Source organism: Mauremys mutica, chromosome 7 (assembly GCF_020497125.1).
Source record: "Mauremys mutica isolate MM-2020 ecotype Southern chromosome 7, ASM2049712v1, whole genome shotgun sequence".
NCBI lineage: Eukaryota > Metazoa > Chordata > Testudines > Geoemydidae > Mauremys > Mauremys mutica.
Window position 1 is genome coordinate 44,321,721 of NC_059078.1, and position 20,652 is coordinate 44,342,372.

The 20,652-nt window shown below is 42.6% G+C and overlaps 2 protein-coding genes across 4 annotated transcripts in view; one reads left to right on the top strand and one right to left on the bottom strand.

The window, feature by feature from the left end:
• LOC123374233 (inter-alpha-trypsin inhibitor heavy chain H3-like) overlaps positions 1 to 8,595 on the bottom strand; it is a 42,992-nt gene extending 34,397 nt beyond the window's left edge. The window contains exons 1-2 of the mRNA XM_045023954.1: positions 8,480 to 8,595; positions 991 to 1,011 (exon numbers count right to left, since the gene is read on the bottom strand). Of these exons, the coding sequence (XP_044879889.1) occupies positions 991 to 1,011; positions 8,480 to 8,572 (114 nt within the window). The 5' untranslated portion in view covers positions 8,573 to 8,595. The remainder of the gene's footprint in view (positions 1 to 990; positions 1,012 to 8,479) is intronic.
• Positions 8,596 to 10,329: 1,734 nt separating this feature from the next.
• NEK4 (NIMA related kinase 4) overlaps positions 10,330 to 20,652 on the top strand; it is a 43,945-nt gene continuing 33,622 nt past the window's right edge. For 2 of the 3 annotated variants that reach the window (XM_045023628.1, XM_045023627.1), the window contains exons 1-5: positions 10,332 to 10,560; positions 14,245 to 14,511; positions 15,854 to 16,051; positions 18,801 to 18,908; positions 19,953 to 20,107. In XM_045023628.1, the coding sequence (XP_044879563.1) occupies positions 10,468 to 10,560; positions 14,245 to 14,511; positions 15,854 to 16,051; positions 18,801 to 18,908; positions 19,953 to 20,107 (821 nt within the window). In that variant the 5' untranslated portion in view covers positions 10,332 to 10,467. Of the gene's footprint in view, positions 10,561 to 14,244; positions 14,512 to 15,853; positions 16,052 to 18,800; positions 18,909 to 19,952; positions 20,108 to 20,652 lie in introns of all 3 variants that reach the window. The other variant, XM_045023629.1, reaches the window with a different exon arrangement.

Sequence of the window (20,652 nt, forward strand, 5' to 3'; positions counted from 1 at the left end):
TCATTTATGAATAAGTAGAATAGGATTGGTTTTAGGACTGACCCTTGGGGTTACCCCTCTCCATTCTGAGAATTTACCATTAATTCCTACCCTTTGTTCCCTGTCTTTTAACCAGTTCTCAGTCCATGAAACGACCTTCCCTTTTATCCCATGACAACTTAATTTACATAAGAGCCTTTGGTGAGGGACCTTGTCAAAGGCTTTCTGGAAATCTAAGTACACTATGTCCACTGGATCCCCCTTGTCCACATGTTTGTTGACCCCTTCAAAGAACTCTAATAGATTAGTAAGACACAATTTCCCTTTACAGAAACCATGTTGACTTTTGCCCAGCAATTTATGTTCTTCTATGTGTCTGACAATTTTATTCTTTACTATTGTTTTAACTAATTTGACCGGTACCGATGTTAGACTTACCGGTCTGTAACTGCCGGGATCACCTCTACAGCCCTTTTAAAATATTGGATGAGAGGAGATAGATGACTCCTGCCTGGCTGGTTCACTAAGTATTTAGATTTGTGCTTAAGTGGGATGGACTGCTGAATTGGGGTCTAAATGCCAACTGGCATCAGCCTTAAAGATAAAGTCACTTGCCTTCCTTGAATGAAATACAGTACTTAAAAAGAAGATAAAATGTTTCTGTAGAGGCATAGAGACAATGCCAAACAGTTTTGTTATTTGTTGAAATACAACATGGGATTAGCTATTATTTGTTTATTCTCTTTTTACTGCACAGAGCCTGACAGACTCTGAATTTGGGATATTACTGAATATTATGATTAACTAAACCAAACTCTTCAGATACTAGCATTTACCATGTGTACCTAGAAATAACAATTACTCATGCTGTGCTCATTGTAGTATGACACAAGTCTTTAAAATAGTAAGAGTATTTTATTAACTGACATTTGAATCCATCACTGCAGCCCAGATAAAAACAAACCCTCAATTGGTACAATATCCTCAGTTATAAATGAGAAGAGAACTTACCAAGTCATCTGCACTTCGCTTCTGTAAAGAGAAGAAATTGAAAAATTGTCTCATGACTATTGTAAGAATATGCATACAGATAAACCTATTTAGCATCTAGATAGCACTTCAGCATCTATAGAGCACTTTAGCATCTTCCAAATCAAATGGGAGTTTTGTGTGAGTGAGCAGTGTAGAGACAGCCCATAGTTAGTAAATTCAAGGTTGATTCATCCTTGTGTTCTGGTACCATATGCCAGGTAAGTTATTGGGTGCTGGAGTTAAATCTGGGTATATACAAGCAGTCAGTGGGAGACAATAGGAGTTTTTCCCCAGAAAAAACGAATGAGTCATTAAGGATCTGGCCCATTTATTCTGTTTATAAGGCACCAAACCCTGCGGCCCTGATTAGCTAATAATGGGTCTCGACAATTGTGGATTTGAAAGTTAAAACTTGAATGTTGCTGGGTTTGTGTTTTGCTCAGGAGACACTGAAAAAGGAGCAAAGATGGGGACAGAATGAAAAACAAATACAGACAAACTGAAAGAAAGAGAGCGGGGAAAGAGAAAAATTCTAATTAAAAATTGAATACAATTTAATTGCTACACAGAGGACACACACGTACTAGCCTGGATTGGTGGCAGTGGTGGATTTTGTTTGTTTGTCTGGGGGGATGGTGTCTCTTCAGTCCTTAACATATAGCACAGACTTCTGTTTAAAGAACAGGAGTACTTGTGGCACCTTAAAGACTAACAAATTTATTTTAGCATGAGCTTTCGTGAGCATGCTCACTTCTTCGGATGCATAGAATGGAACACACAGACAGGGGATATTTATACATACAGAGAACATGCTCCCGTCTGCTGCACAAAGCAGAAATAACTGAAGAACCTCGAAGTGTCCCAAGATCCATGGGTTTCAAGGGTTGAACCCCTTTTCATTCCACTTGGGGAACAACCTGGTCCACCTAATGGCATGATCAGAGAGAAACTCCATGTTTGGGAACTCAGTTTCCTAGCCTTTAGGTAGGTATTTCCCACATCGAGAGCAATTTGGCATTTTTAAAGAAATAGAATCTCCCTGGAGGAAAGGAGGTTTGTAAACTTGAGCTAATTATGTGAAACCCAAAATATTTAGACATACATGTATACGTCCTTGAGGCTTACTTGTCCATATATTTGTGCTGCTTCAGCCCATCAGGCCACAATTTTCACACCATCTTATAAGTCAGTGGTGCGCAAACTTTTCCAGTTGCATCCTCCCTTTACCATTCATGGAATTTGTTGAGCCCCCCTCTATTACTTGTAATCTGAGGTAATCCCTTACCTCTGTGCTGCTGCTGGCGGCAGTGCAGCCTTCAAAGCTGGGTGGCCAGATAGCAGCAGCTGCAGGCCAGGGCGTTCATGTCATTTGCAGTGCAGGAGGACTGTTTTTTTAAATCCCGTTCCTGTCCCACCCCACAGCACTCACTCTATTTTTATACTGCAATACTCACTCTATTTTTATCCCACTCCTGCTATTATGGCAGCAGGTCCTGCAGAATCTGTGGGATCCCAGTTTCTTTGTGCACCCCCAGAGAACCTCTTGAGCCCCTCAGGGGGGCATGCTCCCCAGTTTGTGAACCACTGTTATAAGTGACAGTATTTCTGCTGGACCATGGTGGTGGATGAGGTCACTATGAAAGGGTGTAAAGAGAGACTGGTTTCCAGAAATTAATGTTTATTTTAAATCAGTATATTTGCTCCCACTGTAGATGGGCTGTGCAAATAAGAAAAAAGGCAATTTTACAGGTCAGGGAAGGTCACTATTTCAAAATGAACTCTAGGAAGTTTGATCACAAATTCCTTCTTTCTCTTGGTTCAAAGTCTCATTGGTGACATTCTGTTTTTGGAAAACTGGCTTGTCATATTGATACATTCTACCTAACATGGAAGCAAAAATACTGAGATGTTAACTGACATATTACTACTGAAGGTATGGATATGCCCCACATTACCACAGTACCACCTCACGGTCGTTAATTGATTTATCCTCACACACATACCCCTGTGAGGTAGGGCAATGCTATTACCCCCATTTTTCCAATGGAGAACTGAGAGTCAGACACCTAGATTCTCAAAGGTATTTAGTCACCTATCAGCAGGGGCGGCTCTAGATATTTCGCCGCCCCAAGCAGGGCGGCATGCCACGGGAGGCGCTCTGCCGGTCGCTGGTCCCACGGCTCCGGTGGACCTCCTGCAGGCGTGCCTGCGGAGGGTGCGCTGGTCCCGCGCAGCCACCAAAGCCGCGCGGGACCAGCGGACCCTCCGCAGGCACGCCTGCGGGAGGTCCACCAGAGCCGCGGGACCAGCAAACCCTCCGCAGGGACGCCTGCGGGAGGTCCACCAGAGCCGCCTGCTGCCCTCCCGGCAACCGGCAGAGTGCCTCCCATGGCATGCCGCCCCAAGCACGCGCTTGGCGTGCTGGGGTCTGGAGCCATCCCTGCCTATCAGTGGGGAACTAGATGCCCAAATACATTTGAGAGCTGGACCTAAGTAACTTGCCCAAGGTTACAAAGGAAAGAAGTCCATAGAAAACAGAGACTTGAAGACAGGTCTCCCAATTCCTAGGCTAGTGCCCTAACCAATGGACAAGGCTTTCTTTCTGGCTAGAATCTTATTTCTATCTACTCTGTCTCTCTGGCACCCCAACTATTCTTATGTTCTCAACTGCCACCTCCATGCAAGTGATTCCTATATATACCTCTGTCCAGTCTCACCTCTCCAGGTGTGACTCAGATGTCTACTTATGAATGCCCAACTGCCATTTCAAACTTAATCTTTCCAAAATTAAATTTCTTTCCTACTCATCCCCCTTCTCTGTCTCTCTATCCTAGTGAAAACTGCACTCTCCTTCCTGTCTCATGGCCTCAGTGTCATCTTCTTCACCCATCTTGCCCATACTTACTCTCTCAAAGTCCTGTCACCTCATTATATCAGCAAAATACACCCTTTTATTAGTGCCCTTACTGCTACAACTCAGTCATCTTTCACCTTGATAAATGTAACCACCTCTTTTCCAGTTCTCCCCTCTCTTCTCTCTTCTCTATGCTATCCAAAATATTGCTGTTAAAGTCCTCCTCCTTTCTCCTCATTGAACATGTCTCACACATCTCTCCTTCAATACCTTAATTGCCTCATTGCTTTTGACTATGTCATATTCAAACTCCTTGTCTTCACTCTCTATTTAATCTTGATCCACTTACAACTGTTTTCATTTTGTAGATTTTCAAATTGGAATCTTTATGATAATCTGGTTTCATTATGATAATCCTGCATAACACAGGCCATTTCCACCTGCTCTTCAATTTGCTTCCTACAGGTCTATTCAACTCTCATTGAAGTCTTTCAATTAACTTCAAATCAATGGAAGGAATGAAAGTTGTATTAGGTCCCAAATCTCAAAAAAAGCACCTTGCTTTACTGCTGCCTTTGTCTCTTTCATGGGATTAGCTTCATGCCTTTGACTGTGCTGCCCACTATGCCTGAGACAGACAATATCCATTTTCTATTAAGCACGCCTTATCTTCATCAAATTCCTCCTTCAGCAATTTCTCCCTATCTTCTTGCCTATAATTTCATCTCTCCTTTCCCTGGACTGTTGTCCCGTGTTTTATCTGTCTTAGAACAAGGAGTAGAGACTGTGTCTCACCCTGTGTAACTGTTAGGCATTAGATAAGTAACTTTTATTACTATTACTTCTAATACAATTGACATCAAAATTTTCCCCCATTGCTCTTGTAACTTTCCTCAGTGCTTCATCCAAGTGGAAGGTCCTGGCTATAGCCCTCTGAACATACACCAGAAATTACATGCACCCACTCATTGCAAATAATGATTGCAACTTTATAAGTCATGCACTGAGGTACGGACTCCAGGGAGTGAAAAGTTAGAATTACTCTGAAATGTCAAGTGACTTTGAATTTCCATATAGTGAAAAAAACAGCTTCAAGACATTTTAAAAATCTGTTCTTTGGTTATATTACAGCCAATTGGGTGACTTGTCTACTAGACTTATACTTAGAGCCATGTGAAAAAATCCACTCCACTGGCAAAGAATTTATTTTTATTTTTTGCTTGTGCCACTTCTCATAAAACCAGTTATTATTTTCACCATGAAATGTTTGTTTTCCTGCCTAGAGTCACTTACAACCTTCAGCTCTATAGTGTATCCAGTTAAGTAATTTTGATTGTGGATTCATAAAAGAGAGGGATAAGCAGGGTCTCAATGTGCTTTTCCCTTGGGAAAAAGACTTCAGGCACAGATTACATTTGCACAGACACACCTATTCTGCCTAGGTGTTCACCAGACAGAACTGCTTTGCAGAAGAGTTCAGTTTTGGCTTGTTTGGGGTTACAGCTCATGTTAGTTTTGAATGCAGGGGTAATGACATGTTACCTTTATTGTATGAGTAAAGGGCAATAGAACGGTACCTAGCCTGCTCTGAGCCCCTAAACTGAACCCCACTTGCTAAGCAGAAGGTAGGGATGCTAAATCCCAGTGAAAATTAGATGGTGGAAGAACATGTGTTCCTGAGGATATGGACTCTGCCTAAAATCCCTCCCCTCTCTAGTGTTTAAAGACAGAGCTGACTGGATTCAGTTGAGAGTCCTTGTTTCTGTTCATGATTACAAGAGCTGAAATCACTGATGAGCAGGTCTAGGGGCTAAGCCTTAGAACTAGTGTGGGGATAGTGTTGCAGTGAAAAATAACTAAGATGGCAGCAGAGAGGTTTCCCACTATCCAGTGAAATCACTAAGAGCTGGGCTAAATGATGGTAGTAGAAATAGTACAGCAGCAGCAGTGGTGAACAGCAAATTACACTGGCAAGTGGTGGCAGAGAAAACAGCAGCAGCAGCAGCAAGCCAGTTGCAGAGGCAAGTGGCAGCAGCAGAGATATTGCTCAATGCCCCATCCCTCCCCCCCGCCCCTTACAGAGGTCAGAGGTGAACTCAGCTCTGAACTCTGGGTCTTTGCTGGCCAGGGATAACCAAGTGTGAGTGGGATGCAGTGGAGGGAAAGGGGAGTGGCATATTAAAGGGACATTTGTTCATTAACTTTGACACCACAAGATGGGAAACTGAGGCAAAGGAGACTGCCCAACATACTGTGGGGTGGGTGTTTCCTTAGGGTTACATGCTTTCATATCATGATTGAGGTGTTTTCCAAAATTAATGCTGGGTTCCCTTTTCCTTTTTGTTAAAAGATTTATTTTGTTAAACACAGACTCAATGCTTGTGAGTGGAGAAGTACTGCCTTTTGGGTTGGTGTTTAGTTTTCTCAGATATCCAATTCTATTTTATATTGTTCAGAGAAACTCCTAGATATTGAACCCAGCCCTTACTGCTGCCGACTCCACCTGGCAAAAGTGTTACATTCACATATCTTTATCATAGTTTCTGTAAGAACTATTCTTCTCCAAGAAATTACTAAGCCATGAAAACTGAAAATACTGATACACCTATATGAGATTCCTCCAAAGCTAAGTTGATAAATAAGGTAGTGTAAGGAAGCTTGTACTACTGCTACCCATGCAGTGAATAAGCAGAGGACTTCAATTTCCAAGGCTGTCTATCCAGTAGAAGCTTTGCCATTGACAGTTTTACTTTGTGTTCCTAGCACAGCTGCAGGGAGTAGAGGTGCAAAGGGAGTTTTATGGCACTCTGATCCTGGGGTTGGTTTGGTCCCCAAAAGCAAGTTAGAGCAGACCCAGAACTGCTCTAAATCACACCTCTCTGCCTCTGGCCCCAATGGCAGTTGGTGATTACCAGAGGACAGAGCTGCTCCTGTCACACCCCGTCCCTCGAGCCATACTCCCTACTCCAGGGGGCCAGGAATAGGGTGGGAAGGAACTTCTATGCCACACCGGGATTTCCATTATTTCAATGAAATTATGTCATCATAAAAGTGGCATACCACAGTGGACAATCAGCTCTTGTCTTTACAGGATTCTGCATATACCTTACCAGGAATATAGCATAGAGCTGTGGGCATCTTAAACTCAGAAAGGTTTCAGCATCAGAGGAAATACAGAGAACAGTAACCATTATTAAGTGTCATGGGCGAATCTAATTTATGAAGAGAGCAGGAAAGAGGTACAACTTTATAATTGTGTTACATAATGACTAAATAATGGAACTTGTATATAGTGTTGGGTTAGTTTCCCAGACCTGAAGAAGAGCTCTGTGTTAGCTCGAAAGCTTGTCTCTCTCACCAACAGAAGTTGGTCCAGTAAAAAAAATATTACCTCCCTCACCGTCTCTCTAAATAATAATACATATTATTTCAAGAGCGTTTTCAGTCATACATCTCAAAGTACTTTGAAAAGGTGGATACACATTATAGACAAGGAAACTAAGGCACAGAATGGTTAAGAGACTTGCTAAAGTATATACAACTGTCAATGGAAATGAAGTGGTCTAACTCTCTGCCCTACCCCCTGAGACAACAGTGCAACCAAATGGAGCTTACCATAACCATCTACAAGTCTTTGAAACATGGAAACACAGAGAAGGAAGAAAAATTGTTTGTTGTTATTAGGCATATTGGCACAAAATGGAGCAAAAAGAATATTTAGACTGAATAGCATGAAGCATTTTCTTACACTGAGATCTAGTCAAGTATAAAAAAATGACCCGTAGAGATGTGGTGGAAGGTCTGCCATATTATCATAAAATACACTGAAGGGTACAATCCTGTCCTGGCACCCAGGTAATGGACATGATCACCAGAAAGATATTTTGTGTCTCTGATACCTAATATTCTTTGTGGGTTTTTGCCCCCAATATTTTGTTTTATTTTTCAGGTGCAATAATCAGGTGCTACAGTTATTATTCTACCTCTGTAAAAACAAAAACCTTGAAAACATTTACTTTTATATTTGGGTGAGGGATGGAAGGACAGAAGAACAGAGGAAGGTTATTAATTGTAAGAGAAGTGATAGTCATTTAAAAACAGAAATACAGAAGTTTCTACAATAGATGACTTAGGAGCATTGTGCAGCCCTACAGATGATCAACTGCCTCAATTACCTCATAAATTCAGCAGATAGGGAAGTGTCCATTTTCATGTTAAGTTCAGCAGCAGAGCGAGTTCTCTCAGCTTAACCTACCTGGTTTATTCAGAAGTATGCAAGGACCCTATCTGCCTGGCATAACCACTACATCCAGCAGAACAGCAGGGACACCTGATTCAACTGGAAGCACAGGAGGTGCATGCCTGCCCAGTTTGCTTGAGGTCTGATCCTGTGTCCCTAGAAGTCCATGGCAAAGGTCCTAGTTGGGTGACCAGATAGCAAGTGTGAAAAACTGGGACAGGGATGGGGGGCAATAGGGTCCTATGTAAGACAAAGCCCCTAATATCAAGACCGTCCCGATAAAACTGGGACATCTGGCCACCCTAGGTCCTAGTGGATTTAGTGGTGCATGAATCATGGAAGTAGTAGCTACCTGGTGGATTTTAGTTACTTACCTTGATGTTCCTGAAAGGTGTTATAAAAAAGTCTGATGTTTCAAGCACAGGAATCAATGCCAATAAAATGTAAAACAACATATGGTTTTCCATCTTGGAAAAATGAGCAATTCTACTTTGAGGGTTACGTGCTAATAAATAATTCCCTGTTTACAGTCTGTTAATAAACAACCAAATGTGAAAACAGGGGTTAAACATTAGGCAAATGGGGAAAAAGCAAATAGTGAACTTTTGAAGTTGTAACGAAGTTTGTAGAAAATGATTTGCAAAATCTCTCTGCCAAAACAACATTTTAATTACGGTTAAGAGTGAAAATATATTCTCTCTTCCAAATTAACATTTTGCATTATACTTGAGTCACAAAATCAAATCTCCATTATGGTTCTATAATTAGCCTTACATTTGCACACATGCATCCAACCCATCTTCCACATATTCCTGCCCACTTTCCACATACACGGCCAAACCCCAATGCAGTAACTATACTCAGATGTACAGACACTCATTTCTTAACCTGTTTGTATTATATATACAAACATTAGCTTTAATAAAAAAATGTAAGTACATACTCCTCCATGGCTTAGAAAACTGTCTTCCATATTCCTGCCCTTCTGCTGTTTACTCTCTCATGAGCTGGAAACACCTATAGCCTTATCCAATGCCAGAAGTGGCAGGTTGGTAGATCAGGAATTATTTAGTTAAATATAATTTGATGTAAATCAGGCAAATAAATGTGTCAAGAACGGGAATAAGGAGCATTCTCCAGCATAAGTGATGAGTGGTTAGAGATGTATGGACCTGAGATAAAGCTAATGTAACTAAGAATCTGACTTTTTAACATTTTAGATCCTAATCCTAAAAACACTTAAGCACATACCTGTGTGTGTGTGAATAGTCAGGTTTATGCTTAACCATTTCCATGATAAGGATGTAAATTTTCTACTATAACATCGTGTTTAGTTTAGGTATTTTGTAAGAGGAAAAAAATCTCAACTTTAAATATCTATCCAAAGCCTCAAGCCTTTCAGTGCTGCAGCTGTGAAAGGGGCACTGAACAGAAACAAGGTTTTGGTTCTGGAGGGTTGTTTTTTGTCTTATGATGAAAGAACTTTGGCCTCGAGAGAGGGGAGTAGCTATGGTGGAAATCATAGGTTTTCAATTTCCCACCTTAGGCAGATCTAGCTGGTACCTGACATACATCTCCTAGGTAGGCTGCATCTGCTGAGATTGAGATGGAATACTGGAGGTGGGACCTGTCCCCTACATGGACTGCACTACTGTGAGCCGGAAGTGGACCACTGCATGCTGGAACCTGTCCCCTAGGTGGACTGCACTGCTGTGTGCATGAGGCAGAGCATTGCATGGTTGGACCTGTCTCCTAAATGGACTGCATCAGTGTAGGCCTGAGGTGCAGTGGTACATGCCGAGACCGGTCTTCTAGGTGGGCCGCATGCTGCTTGGCTTGCGGTGGAGGGGTGCATGCTGGGCCTGCTGTCTCTGGGTAACTCAGCTGCCCTCAGAGGGTGTGTAGGGAGGCACATGCTGCTCTTCTCTTCATTTGTGCCACTCGGGTGAAGAATTTTGGCTCCAGGCCAGAAGACAATCAGAGCAGCCCCTTATTTGGGCAGGAGACTTGTGGTATGAGCTACATCAACAGGCCCACTCTAGCGAGACTAGAGGCTAGCACCAATACTGGGGACATTAATTTTCAAATTCGAACATGGCCGCCGGGAAGGACGCCCACATCTGTAATGGCTGCTTAGGTGACTGAGGGAGGTTGCCCACATCCAAGATGGCCCTAGCAGTGACGCGGGAGCTGTACCATAGAGAGGAAGGCGGGCTTGTGTTTACGTGCGGTGCTTCCTATGGGAGAGGGAGGCCCCTGTGGATCTCTATGGCAGCGGCAGTAACGTTCGCAAGGCGCCCGGGCAGCTGAGCCCTAGCGGCTCCGGCCCCCGAGCGCTGAGGGGCCGCCGGAGGTTGGGAGGATGCCCCTGGCCGCCTACTTCTTCCTGCGGGCCGTGGGCAAGGGCAGCTACGGGGAGGTGAGCCTGGTGCGGCACCGGCAGGACAACAGACAGGTAACCGGGGAGCTGGCCGCGGGCGGGCTCCGACCTCCCCCTTCAGACCCGGGGCCTGCGGCGGGTCCGACCCCCGTCTCAGTCCCCGGAGCCTGGGAAGAGGAGTGGGGGAGCTGCGGGAGCGGAGTCTGTCTCTCTCCCTGTCCTGTGGGGCGATCTGGGGAAGCGATGTCCCGATTTTAACCCCTCCCACCCCGGGCCTTTAGAGAATGGTGTGGGGAGGAGGAGTGCCAGGATGCAGGGGAGTCTGGTTTTCCCCTTCCCATCCCCCTGCGCGCTAAGGGGAGTGGTTGGTTTGTGTTCTTGTCCGGTTCCTTCATCCCAAGACCATCCTTTCTCCAGCTCTGCCTCCAGTGTGGACCAATTCCTGATTCTGTGATTCCATTTAGCCTGCTGTGCATTGCAAGGGGGCATTCCTTCCTGGCCCTTGCGAGAATTTATGCTCTGAAGCATGGAGATTTTATTATCCTTATCTCAGAACCTGTTACAAAAAGGTTTCAGAGTAGCAGCCGTGTTAGTCTGTATCCGCAAAAAGAACAGGAGTACTTGTGGCACCTTAAAGACTAACAAATTTATTTTAGCATGAGCTTTTGTGAGCTACAGCTCACTTCTTCGGATGCATAGAATGGAACACACAGACAGGAGATATTTATACATACAGAGAACATGAAAAGGTGGAAGTATGCATACCAACAGGAAAAGTCTAATCCTGAGATGAGCTATCATCAGCAGGAGGAAAAAAAAAACAGTCAGGGAATGGTTGGGTCATTACACTAATTGAATCTATTTCCCTATGTTAAGTTCTCCTCACACCTTCTATGGGCCATCTTAATTATCACTTCAAAAAGTTTTTTTTTTTCCTCCTGCTGATGATAGCTCATCTAAATTGATTAGACTTTTCCTGTTGGTATGCATACTTCCACCTTTTCATGTTCTCTGTATGTATAAATATCTCCTGTCTGTGTGTTCCATTCTGTGCATCCGAAGAAGTGAGCTGTAGCTCACGAAAGCTCATAAATAAATTTGTTAGTCTTTAAGGTGCCACAAGTACTCCTGTTACAAAAAGGTTATCAGTCACAAAATTGTCCAGCCATGGCGTTCAGTGCTGACCTCCCGGATTATACAAATTGGCTACAATTTTTTTGATAAAGGGTTATCTCAGTCCAAACAAAGGAGAAAATGTTGATAAAACCCTTGTTCACTATGTTAAAATGTTACCCCAGACCACGCTTAACTGTTTATCATTTTAAATAATTGTTGATTTAATGTCATCATGATAACATTTTAAAAGTTTTATTAAACAGAAAAAGACAAGTTTAAAAATTTCAAAATTTAAAGAATTGGGTTTTCATTTTAACAATTTCCTCTTCTTTTAGCTGTATAGAGGCTTTCATTAGGGGGGAAAAACCCTGTTTTGATAGTCTTTTGGATGGTATTAAAAATGATAATTGCCCTTTTGGGGTTAAAATAGAAGGTTTTGAGATTTTAATCTGATCCTTTAGGACAAACACTCAAAAGGGGGAGAAGAATTACAAAGATAGAAAATGCAGTTTCTGCCTCTGGTGCTGACTTTCACTTGCAGCCTCATTGCTAGAGAAACATAGTCACAGTACGTGATTATGTCAGCCACTACAAGACCTGGCACATTCAACACTGGCAAAGTTTAAGTCATTGCTTTTAAGGCATTGTTTTAGCATGCCCCTCTTGTCAGAGTCACACCAGCATTGTGCATGGTGTCTTAGCAGGCTTGGAAAAAACCAGAAGAAATAAAGTGGGGAAGGAAAACAACATGAGGGAGGAATCTAAGGTTCATGTCCCATGTTAGGTTCAGGATTTAGCTGAAGCTGCTGGAGGTGGTGGTGTCATCTGGTTCCCTTTCTTTGGTCTTTGCTGTCCTGATCCTGAAAGACATCCCAATGGTCTCATGGTTGGTCCCTGGAGACTATGGAGATGGTAGCAATGTGCGTAAAGCTTGCTTCTTCCATTCCATACACCCCACTGCTCCTCTTTAGTGACACCTGGATAAATAATGTCCAAGAAGGGGTAGCATCCTCATCCTATTAAAAATTAACTAATCAGAATACATTGTGGTTACTTCTACTACAAACATTTCCCTTCACTTGTAGAATCTTTCAGTTCATTGTCATGCCAACCATTGACTTTAGCAGGAGCCTTGAGCCCTTATCACAGTTCTTTTTAATGTAAACAGTGCAGTTTGTACCATAGTTTGCTTATGAAAGTAAGGAAAATTTAAAGGCAATTTTATGTAACAGGCTGATTCGGACATTTGATCTCTAGGACAACTTAGCATGTAGTGTTGTGCAAAGGCCACCATTCTATGTGAAAAGAAGTATTATGACCTTTTTATTTGTTTTAATTGCACCTACTTTTAATTTCTTCAGTGTGTCTTGTATTATAGGAAAGAACAAAAGGGAAGATCTGATCAGTGTTTACACTCCTTCAAAATTTTCAATACCTTATTTACTACTGTGACGAAGTGGGAATGTTCTTAATGTTTTCTCTGAATACTGTGTGGGTGCCTCAGTTTCCCGTATGCGTTTCTCGAGTGTCATGGGGTGTGTGATTGTTGCAGAACCCTAGGGGGGCAGTGTGATCCTGTCTGCACAGAGAATGGCCGACACCCTGTCTTCTGGCAACTAATAGCCTGAGCCCCTCCCCTGCAAAGTTGCCAACTAAAAGTGTTGAAGAACAAAGAGGTCAGGTGACCTCCTGGCCCGGGAAAGAGACAAAGGGAGAGGAGGGGCTGAAGAATTTGTTTGGATTTGGCTGGGAAAATGAAGGGAAGGCCAGACAGACCACCTGGCCTTCCCTGGCCCCCCAAGATGGACCTGACTGAAGGGGTCTTTTGGTCTGTACCTGCAAGACCTGTCTTGAACTGTGTTCCTGTCGTCTAAATAAACTTTCTGTTTTACTGGCTGGCTGAGAGTCATGGTGAATTGCAGGAAGCCGGAGATGCAGGGCCTTGTCTCCTCCATACTCTGTGACAACTACCCCTCTAATTTGCAGATGGCTTAATAACTATTGCAGATGAGCACTAGGATAAACATTAGGGATGGTCAAGAAGGCAAATTGCAAGGATAATACCAGTTAAATGCCTATCTGAAGAGAATACAAATGGTGGCATTTAGATTTAAAATTATAATATATGTAAAGTTTTAAATTTCAGGTTTGTGCATTTGTGAGGGGAAGACATACTTGTTCCATTCTTACAACATAATGGACACTTAAATTTGACACCATCAGTTTAGGATTAAACAAAGACTGTGAATGGCTTGTCAACTACAGAACCAGTTTCTCCTCCCTTGGTTTTCACACCTCAACTGCTAGAACAGGGCCTCATCCTCCCTGATTGATCTAACCTCGTTATCTCTAGCTTGCTTCTTGCTTGCTTATATTTACCTGCCCCTGGAAATTTCCACTCTTGCATCTGACGAAGTGGGCATTCACCCACGAAAGCTCATGCTGCAAAACGTCTGTTAGTCTATAAGGTGCCACAGGATTCTTTGCTGCTTTTACAGAACCAGACTAACACGGCTACCTCTCTGATACTTGAAATATAACTCTGTATTTTAAAACATTGTTTTATAGATTTTTAGAATTTGCCACTGTGTTTTAATAATAGCTTGGATGTTTTCATTATAAATCTTTTTTTTTCCTCTGCAGTATGTCATCAAAAAGCTAAACCTTAAACATGCATCCAGCCGAGAGAGGAAGGCAGCAGAACAAGAAGCCCAGTTGCTGTCTCAGCTGAAACACCCCAACATAGTCACCTATAGGGAGTCCTGGGAGGGGGAAGATGGCCTGTTGTATATTGTCATGGGCTTCTGTGAAGGAGGGGACCTGTATCATAAACTTAAAGAGCAGAAAGGCAAACCTTTGCCAGAGAATCAGGTGGTGGAATGGTTTGTCCAGATTGCCATGGCATTGCAGGTATTAATATACTGTAACATATAACTTCTTAGTTTTAAAAGAAATAGGTCTGTTTTTGCTTGCTTTCCATTTAAAAAAAACCCTTACTTTTAGTTTTGATGTGTTAACTTTGCTTACAGATTATCAATGTCAACCTAAGGTAGCCATGTAGAAAACGAGTTGCTGTTGTATACTTCACCTCCATCATTTCAGTATTGTAGACAATGTGACACGATGGCTGGCAGTGAATTGTAATATAAGCAAGTTTTGTTCTCGTTAAGGGGCTGTTTCTGTTATTCGTAACCCTCTGTTTCCAGGGGTTTGCAACTCAATTATACAAATTTTCTCAGTGCTGAAACTTATTGATAACATCTTAAAAACTAATTTTAACCAAGAAGTGTTTGCACAAAAAACCTTATTATTTTGCTCCTGTAATTAAGTTACGTTTTAATTGAAAATTTCCAGACCATTAACTCAGAAGTTCTACTAGAAGCTGCTTCAGTCTGTTAAATTTAAAAAATGTAAAGGCAATCAAAAAAATTAATTACAGTAATAAAGATTTTTTTTTAAAAAGACAATAGGAAATTAGGATGTTGGACTGAAAATTCTATTTTTAACTTGCCAGTGGAACTTGTCATCGGGAGGTTGTGAAAGCAAAAACTATAACTGGATTCAAAAAAGAGTTAGATAAGTTCGTGGAGGATAGGTCCACCAATGGCTATTAGCCAAGATGGTCAGGAATGCAGTCCCATGCTCTGGATATCCCTAAGCCTCTGACTGCCAGATGCTGGGGCTGGGTGACGGGAGGTGGAACACTTGATGGTTGCCCTCTTCTTGTCATTCCCCTTTGAAGCATCTGGCATTGCCTACCATTGGAAGACTGGATATTGGGCTAGATGGACCCAGTATGGCCATTCCTACATTTGTTTGTTGTGGCTAGGAATGCAGATGTCCACAATAGCATCTGATCTTGTTCATCATAGGCCTAATCCTGCAGTTCTTACTCAGGCAAAATTCCCACTGACTTCATACAGTCCTTAATTCAGACAAAATTCCATACTAGGACTGCAGGATTGGGTCTGAAATCAATTGCAATAAGTCACAGTGAAGAGTGAGTTAAGGACTGAGCCTCAGCCTTAATTTTGCACATTTTGCTTCTGTATAGGCACATTAAACTAAAGAAATAATGAAGTTGTATATATACATATGTTAACATCATACTAATCTGTTCATGTTATCTGTAATTCATCTCTTGTATAGTGAAGTCTAGTTTTGTTGCATTTGTACTTTTTCCTTTATGACTCTGGTCAGAGGAAAGGAAGGAATTAACTGTTTAACTTGCTTGAAACACTTTATTTTTCAGTATTTACATGAAAAACACATTCTACACAGAGATCTCAAAACTCAAAATGTTTTCCTGACCAGGACAAATATAATCAAAGTGGGAGATCTGGGAATAGCTAGAGTGTTAGAAAATCAGTATGATATGGCCAGTACTCTCATTGGCACACCTTATTATATGAGTCCTGAACTGTTCTCCAACAAACCTTACAACTACAAGGTAAAGTATATTGATGCAAATATTGGCCCTAATTGTGTTAGTTGACTTAAGGGAGCCTTAAGCTCTGAGAAGTTTATAAATTATCTAGAAGATAATTCAAGTTATTTTGTTGACTCACCTATTAACCATAGAGCACTACAATCTCGTGTGTTATGAAAGTAATGCCTCTGTAAAAAGCACTTTTGGGGGACTGCTGATTAACTTTTGCTGCCTTTTTTACTATTACCCACAGGGGAAAGCTTTTTGTGATTAATTTTATCTTAAAGGAATTTAGTTTTCTTTAGTGTATGTGAATTGTCAACTTGTGTTAATTTGTTAGGACCAGGTTTTGTCAATTGACTTTATCAGTGTAAGTTAGAATTCCAGTACAAAAAAACTCCTTTGTTTAAATGTATGTTAGGACACTGGCATATGAAGCCTAAGATAATTGTGAAAGGCTTTATCTTTAAAATTGCTATTATGTATGTAATAAGAAAACAAACCAAAAAAACCTATTAAGCATTTACAAGTATGGAGATGAACATGTAAGGGAAGGTAGCTCAATATTCAAATATACTCATAGCTTATACCATAGGCGCCAACTCTGTGGGTGCTCTGGGGCTGGAGCACCCACAGGGAAAAGTGGGTGCTCTGCACCCACCGGCAGCCAAGCTCCCTGCACCCACGCCTCACCGCCTCTTCCGCCTCCTCCCAGCACGCCACGTCTCCGCTCCTCCCTCCCTCCCAGTGCCAAACAGCTGTAGCAAGCTCTGGGAGGGAGGGGGAAGGAGTGGAACGTGTTGTGCTCAGGGGAAGAGATGGGGCAGGGGCAGGGATTTGGGGAAGGAGTCAAATAGGGGCAGGGAGGGGGCGGAGTTGGGGCAGGGACTTTGGGGAAGGGGTTGGCATGGGGGCGGGGCAGGGGTGGAGTTGGGGCGGGGCCGGGGGCAGAGTGGGGTTGGGCACCCACCAGCGCTAGAAGAAATCGGCGCCTATGGCTTATACGATCTTTTAAACAAATGAACATGTGAAATATTGCAGGGCCGTCCTTAGGCATACGCAGCTGTGTAGGGCACCATGAAATTTGGGGCACCAAATTGCCCCAAATTTCATGGTGCCCTAGGCAGCTGTGTGCTGCATATGCGGCAGCCCCAGCGACCAGCCTTATCCCTCAGATGGCCACCCCTACAAGGGGCAGGGCCATCCCTGGGAGGTGTGGGGCCCTGGATAACTCCCTCCGCCCTGCCTCTTACCCTTCCCACCTGCTCTGCCCTGCCCACCCCCATTCTGCCTCTTCCCCAGCGACACCGCACTCACCAGCAGCGGCGGGAAGCAGAGCAACCCGGCCCTAGCCTGCTCTGCTCCTCCACCTCTCAGCCGCAGTGCTCCGCTTCCCGTCACCGGTGAGTGTGTGGGGGGGGGAAGGAACGCCCCCCACACTCACCGGTGTCAGGAAGCGGAGAGACGTGGCCCCAGCCCGCTCTGCTTCCTTTGCCCCAGACCCAGCCATGTTGCTCGGGTTGGGAAGTGGAATGCCACGGCTGGGAGCTGGCGGAGTAGGACAGGCTTGGGCTAGGCTGCTCCACTTCCCGATGCTGCTGATGAGTGGGGGATCCCTTCCCCCCAAGCCTCCTCCCCTGAGCGACATGGCTGGGACTGGGGCAAGGGAAGCGGAGTGGGCTGCTCCTGGACCCCGCTAATCCCCAAGGCCACTCTGGGCCTGTGGGGGCCCCCAAAGTGCCCCTCCCACAGCTCCTGCCTCCGGGGGGGGGAGGCCTGGGGCCCCCCCACAGCCCCCCCATGGGGGGCTGCGTAGGGCACCCAAATGGCTAGGGACAGCCCTTAAATATTACATTGCATTGCTGTAGGGGGGAGGGAAGGAAGGGGGGGGCTAATGTCAGAGTATCCCCCTGCTCCTGCACCCCGCTTACCCCATCTTCCATAGAGCAGGGGGGACACACCAGGGTTCAGGATGGAGGGAGCTTGCAGCAGCTGCAGTCTCAGCAAGCTGATCTAATTAACAAGGCAGTGTACTTAAAGGGGAAATACCCATATCTCCCTCCATTCCTGCTGCCTTGGAGAGTGAGAGAGTTAACCCTTGAGGGCTCAGCCAATTGCTAGTTCATCATTTAGCAGTAAGGGAAATATCCCACCCTCTGACTCCTCACCTCAACCAAGCTTCACAATCATCATCACTGTGTACCAGTATTAAATTGTTGGTTTAATATAGTCTTTTGTCTGGTGAAAAACATTTCCCTGGAACCTAACCCCCTCATTTACATTAATTCTTATGGGGAAATTGGATTCGCCTAACATCGTTTCACTTAAAATCGCATTTTTCAGGAACATAACTACGTTAAGTGAGGAGTTACTGTATATGGGAAGTCTGAAGAAAGAATTAGTTTCAGAACTCCTTGGAGTTAAAGGAACTCACAGAAATGTTAGAGACAAGCCAGTATTTGAAATTAGGATTTTTTTAATGATCTGTAACTCAGTAACAGACCAACTTTCTTCACACTTTGCAGAAAAATTCTCTTTACCCTTCAGCGTAAATGTGGCCATACTCAGTATAAACCAGTTTTGTTACCTGAGGCCATAACCAAAAGTTTATAGTGGAATTTGGTTGTGATCTTAACTATAGTGGCTGCCAACTCAGCATAACAGTCTGTTCCTAATGGACTGTTCAGGAGCATATCATCTACTTATAAAGTAAATTTTCAGTATTGCATCTGAAGTGCTTATGCTGATTTTTCTGGTTTTCTTTTCACAGTCTGATGTTTGGGCTCTGGGCTGTTGTGTTTATGAAATGGCCACGCTGAAACATGCCTTCAACGCTAAAGACATGAACTCTTTAGTTTATCGAATTATTGAAGGAAAGGTAAAAACTGATCTAAAGTTGTTTTTGGTTCAGTGAAAACATTTTGGAAATATGCTGCAGTAAGAAGACCCTTCTGATGTGGATACTCAATCATGCAAAATCTGTATATTCAGACCTGTAGTCCAATCTTGTGTCTGGAACTTGAGATAACTGTTTTCAATCAAAAGTAAGAATTTTAACTCCGATTTGTGGGGTTAGTATAATTTTTTTTTCCACGTGTGATGGGAACACTGCATCATCCTGTCCATTCTAATGTTTGGTGTGAGATGTGGGTACCTACTAATGTTTGGCAGATCCAGAAAGTAGTTTCTTTTTAAGGAATCACTAGCATCTTCTTGTATTCACCTTGTGCAGCTAGTAGATTGGAGTAAATAAGTCACTTGAGCACTTTTGAGTATAAAGTTTCCACTTTTAACACTATGCAAAGAATCATCTCAGGGGATTTTCTTGTTTGATATATACAACTGGATTACTTTAGCTCAATGTTAGTTCCTTACTTGGTTTGGCATGTTATAAAAACACATTTAATTCCTGATCTTCAGCTGTAACAAAAATGTTTTAAATAAACTGAAGATTCTTTGTGACTAAATTTTCATTTGCAAATCTTAGAAAGTACAACTGACCAGCTTTGAATATCTTGCTTTAAAATTTCTGAATCCAGCTTACCAGGGAATTAATTTTCTTATATGCAATCTTCTGTGTATATTGGCAGTATTTTGTGGTTAGCTGATCATTAAGAAAAAAATTGTATAGAGTTCTTTCATTAAACTTTACACAAACCTCTGTTCAAAAGGTACTTAAGCACTTGGCTAACTTTAAGTATTGATGGCAGTGAGACTACTGCACTTAAAGTTAAGGATGTGTTTAAGTACCTAGCTGAGTCAGAGCCCTAATGCTCAAATAATGCAGCAATTCCTGTAAGCAAATGTGTAAATGGTTTTGTTTGCTGTACATTCTCATCATCAAAACAATCAGCTTCCTATTATGGATATTAACAATCGATTCATTCTCCTAATACGATGTATCCTTTCAATACAATTACAGCTGCCACCAATGCCAAAGGATTACAGTCCACAACTGGCGGAAATAATAAGAACTATGCTTAGCAAAAAGCCTGAAGAAAGACCCAATGTGAAAAGCATACTAAGGCAACCATATATCAAGCGCCAAATCTCTCTGTTTTTGGAAGCCACAAAGGCGTAAGATACATTTATTTTATTAATAGTTCTATATAAAATTATTGGTTTGGATAACAGATTGTTGAGCATAATGTTGTAATCACTGTTTTATAGTTTGTGCCAGATTTTGGAGCAGGATGTTGAAGTTGGTTTTGCTGTGTGTAACTGCAGGGTATGGGGCAGAAAGGATCTCTTTGAGATTGTTGAGGGAAGGAATTACTTGAGAACTATAACAGGAGACAACTAAGAGAAAAGATGGAAATTTAGTTACATTAGACCTATGTAGAAGGAAAGTGGATTTAAGTTTGGGATTGCATATTACCTTCAGAAAGTAAATCCTCGTATTGTTCATTTACTTTGGTGAGTGTTTGAAACCAGCCAGACAGAAAAATCTTACCTGATTAAATGTTAGAAGTTGTATTTGGCTGCCGTAATTAGGAACACTTGGTACTTAACTGCAATGAATCAGTGTTTCTTTTTATAGAAAAACAAAACACCTTATTCTTAATGTATCCATTATTTGGGGGAAAAAATGCCATGTTTGGTTCATGTTCACTGCTGATTTT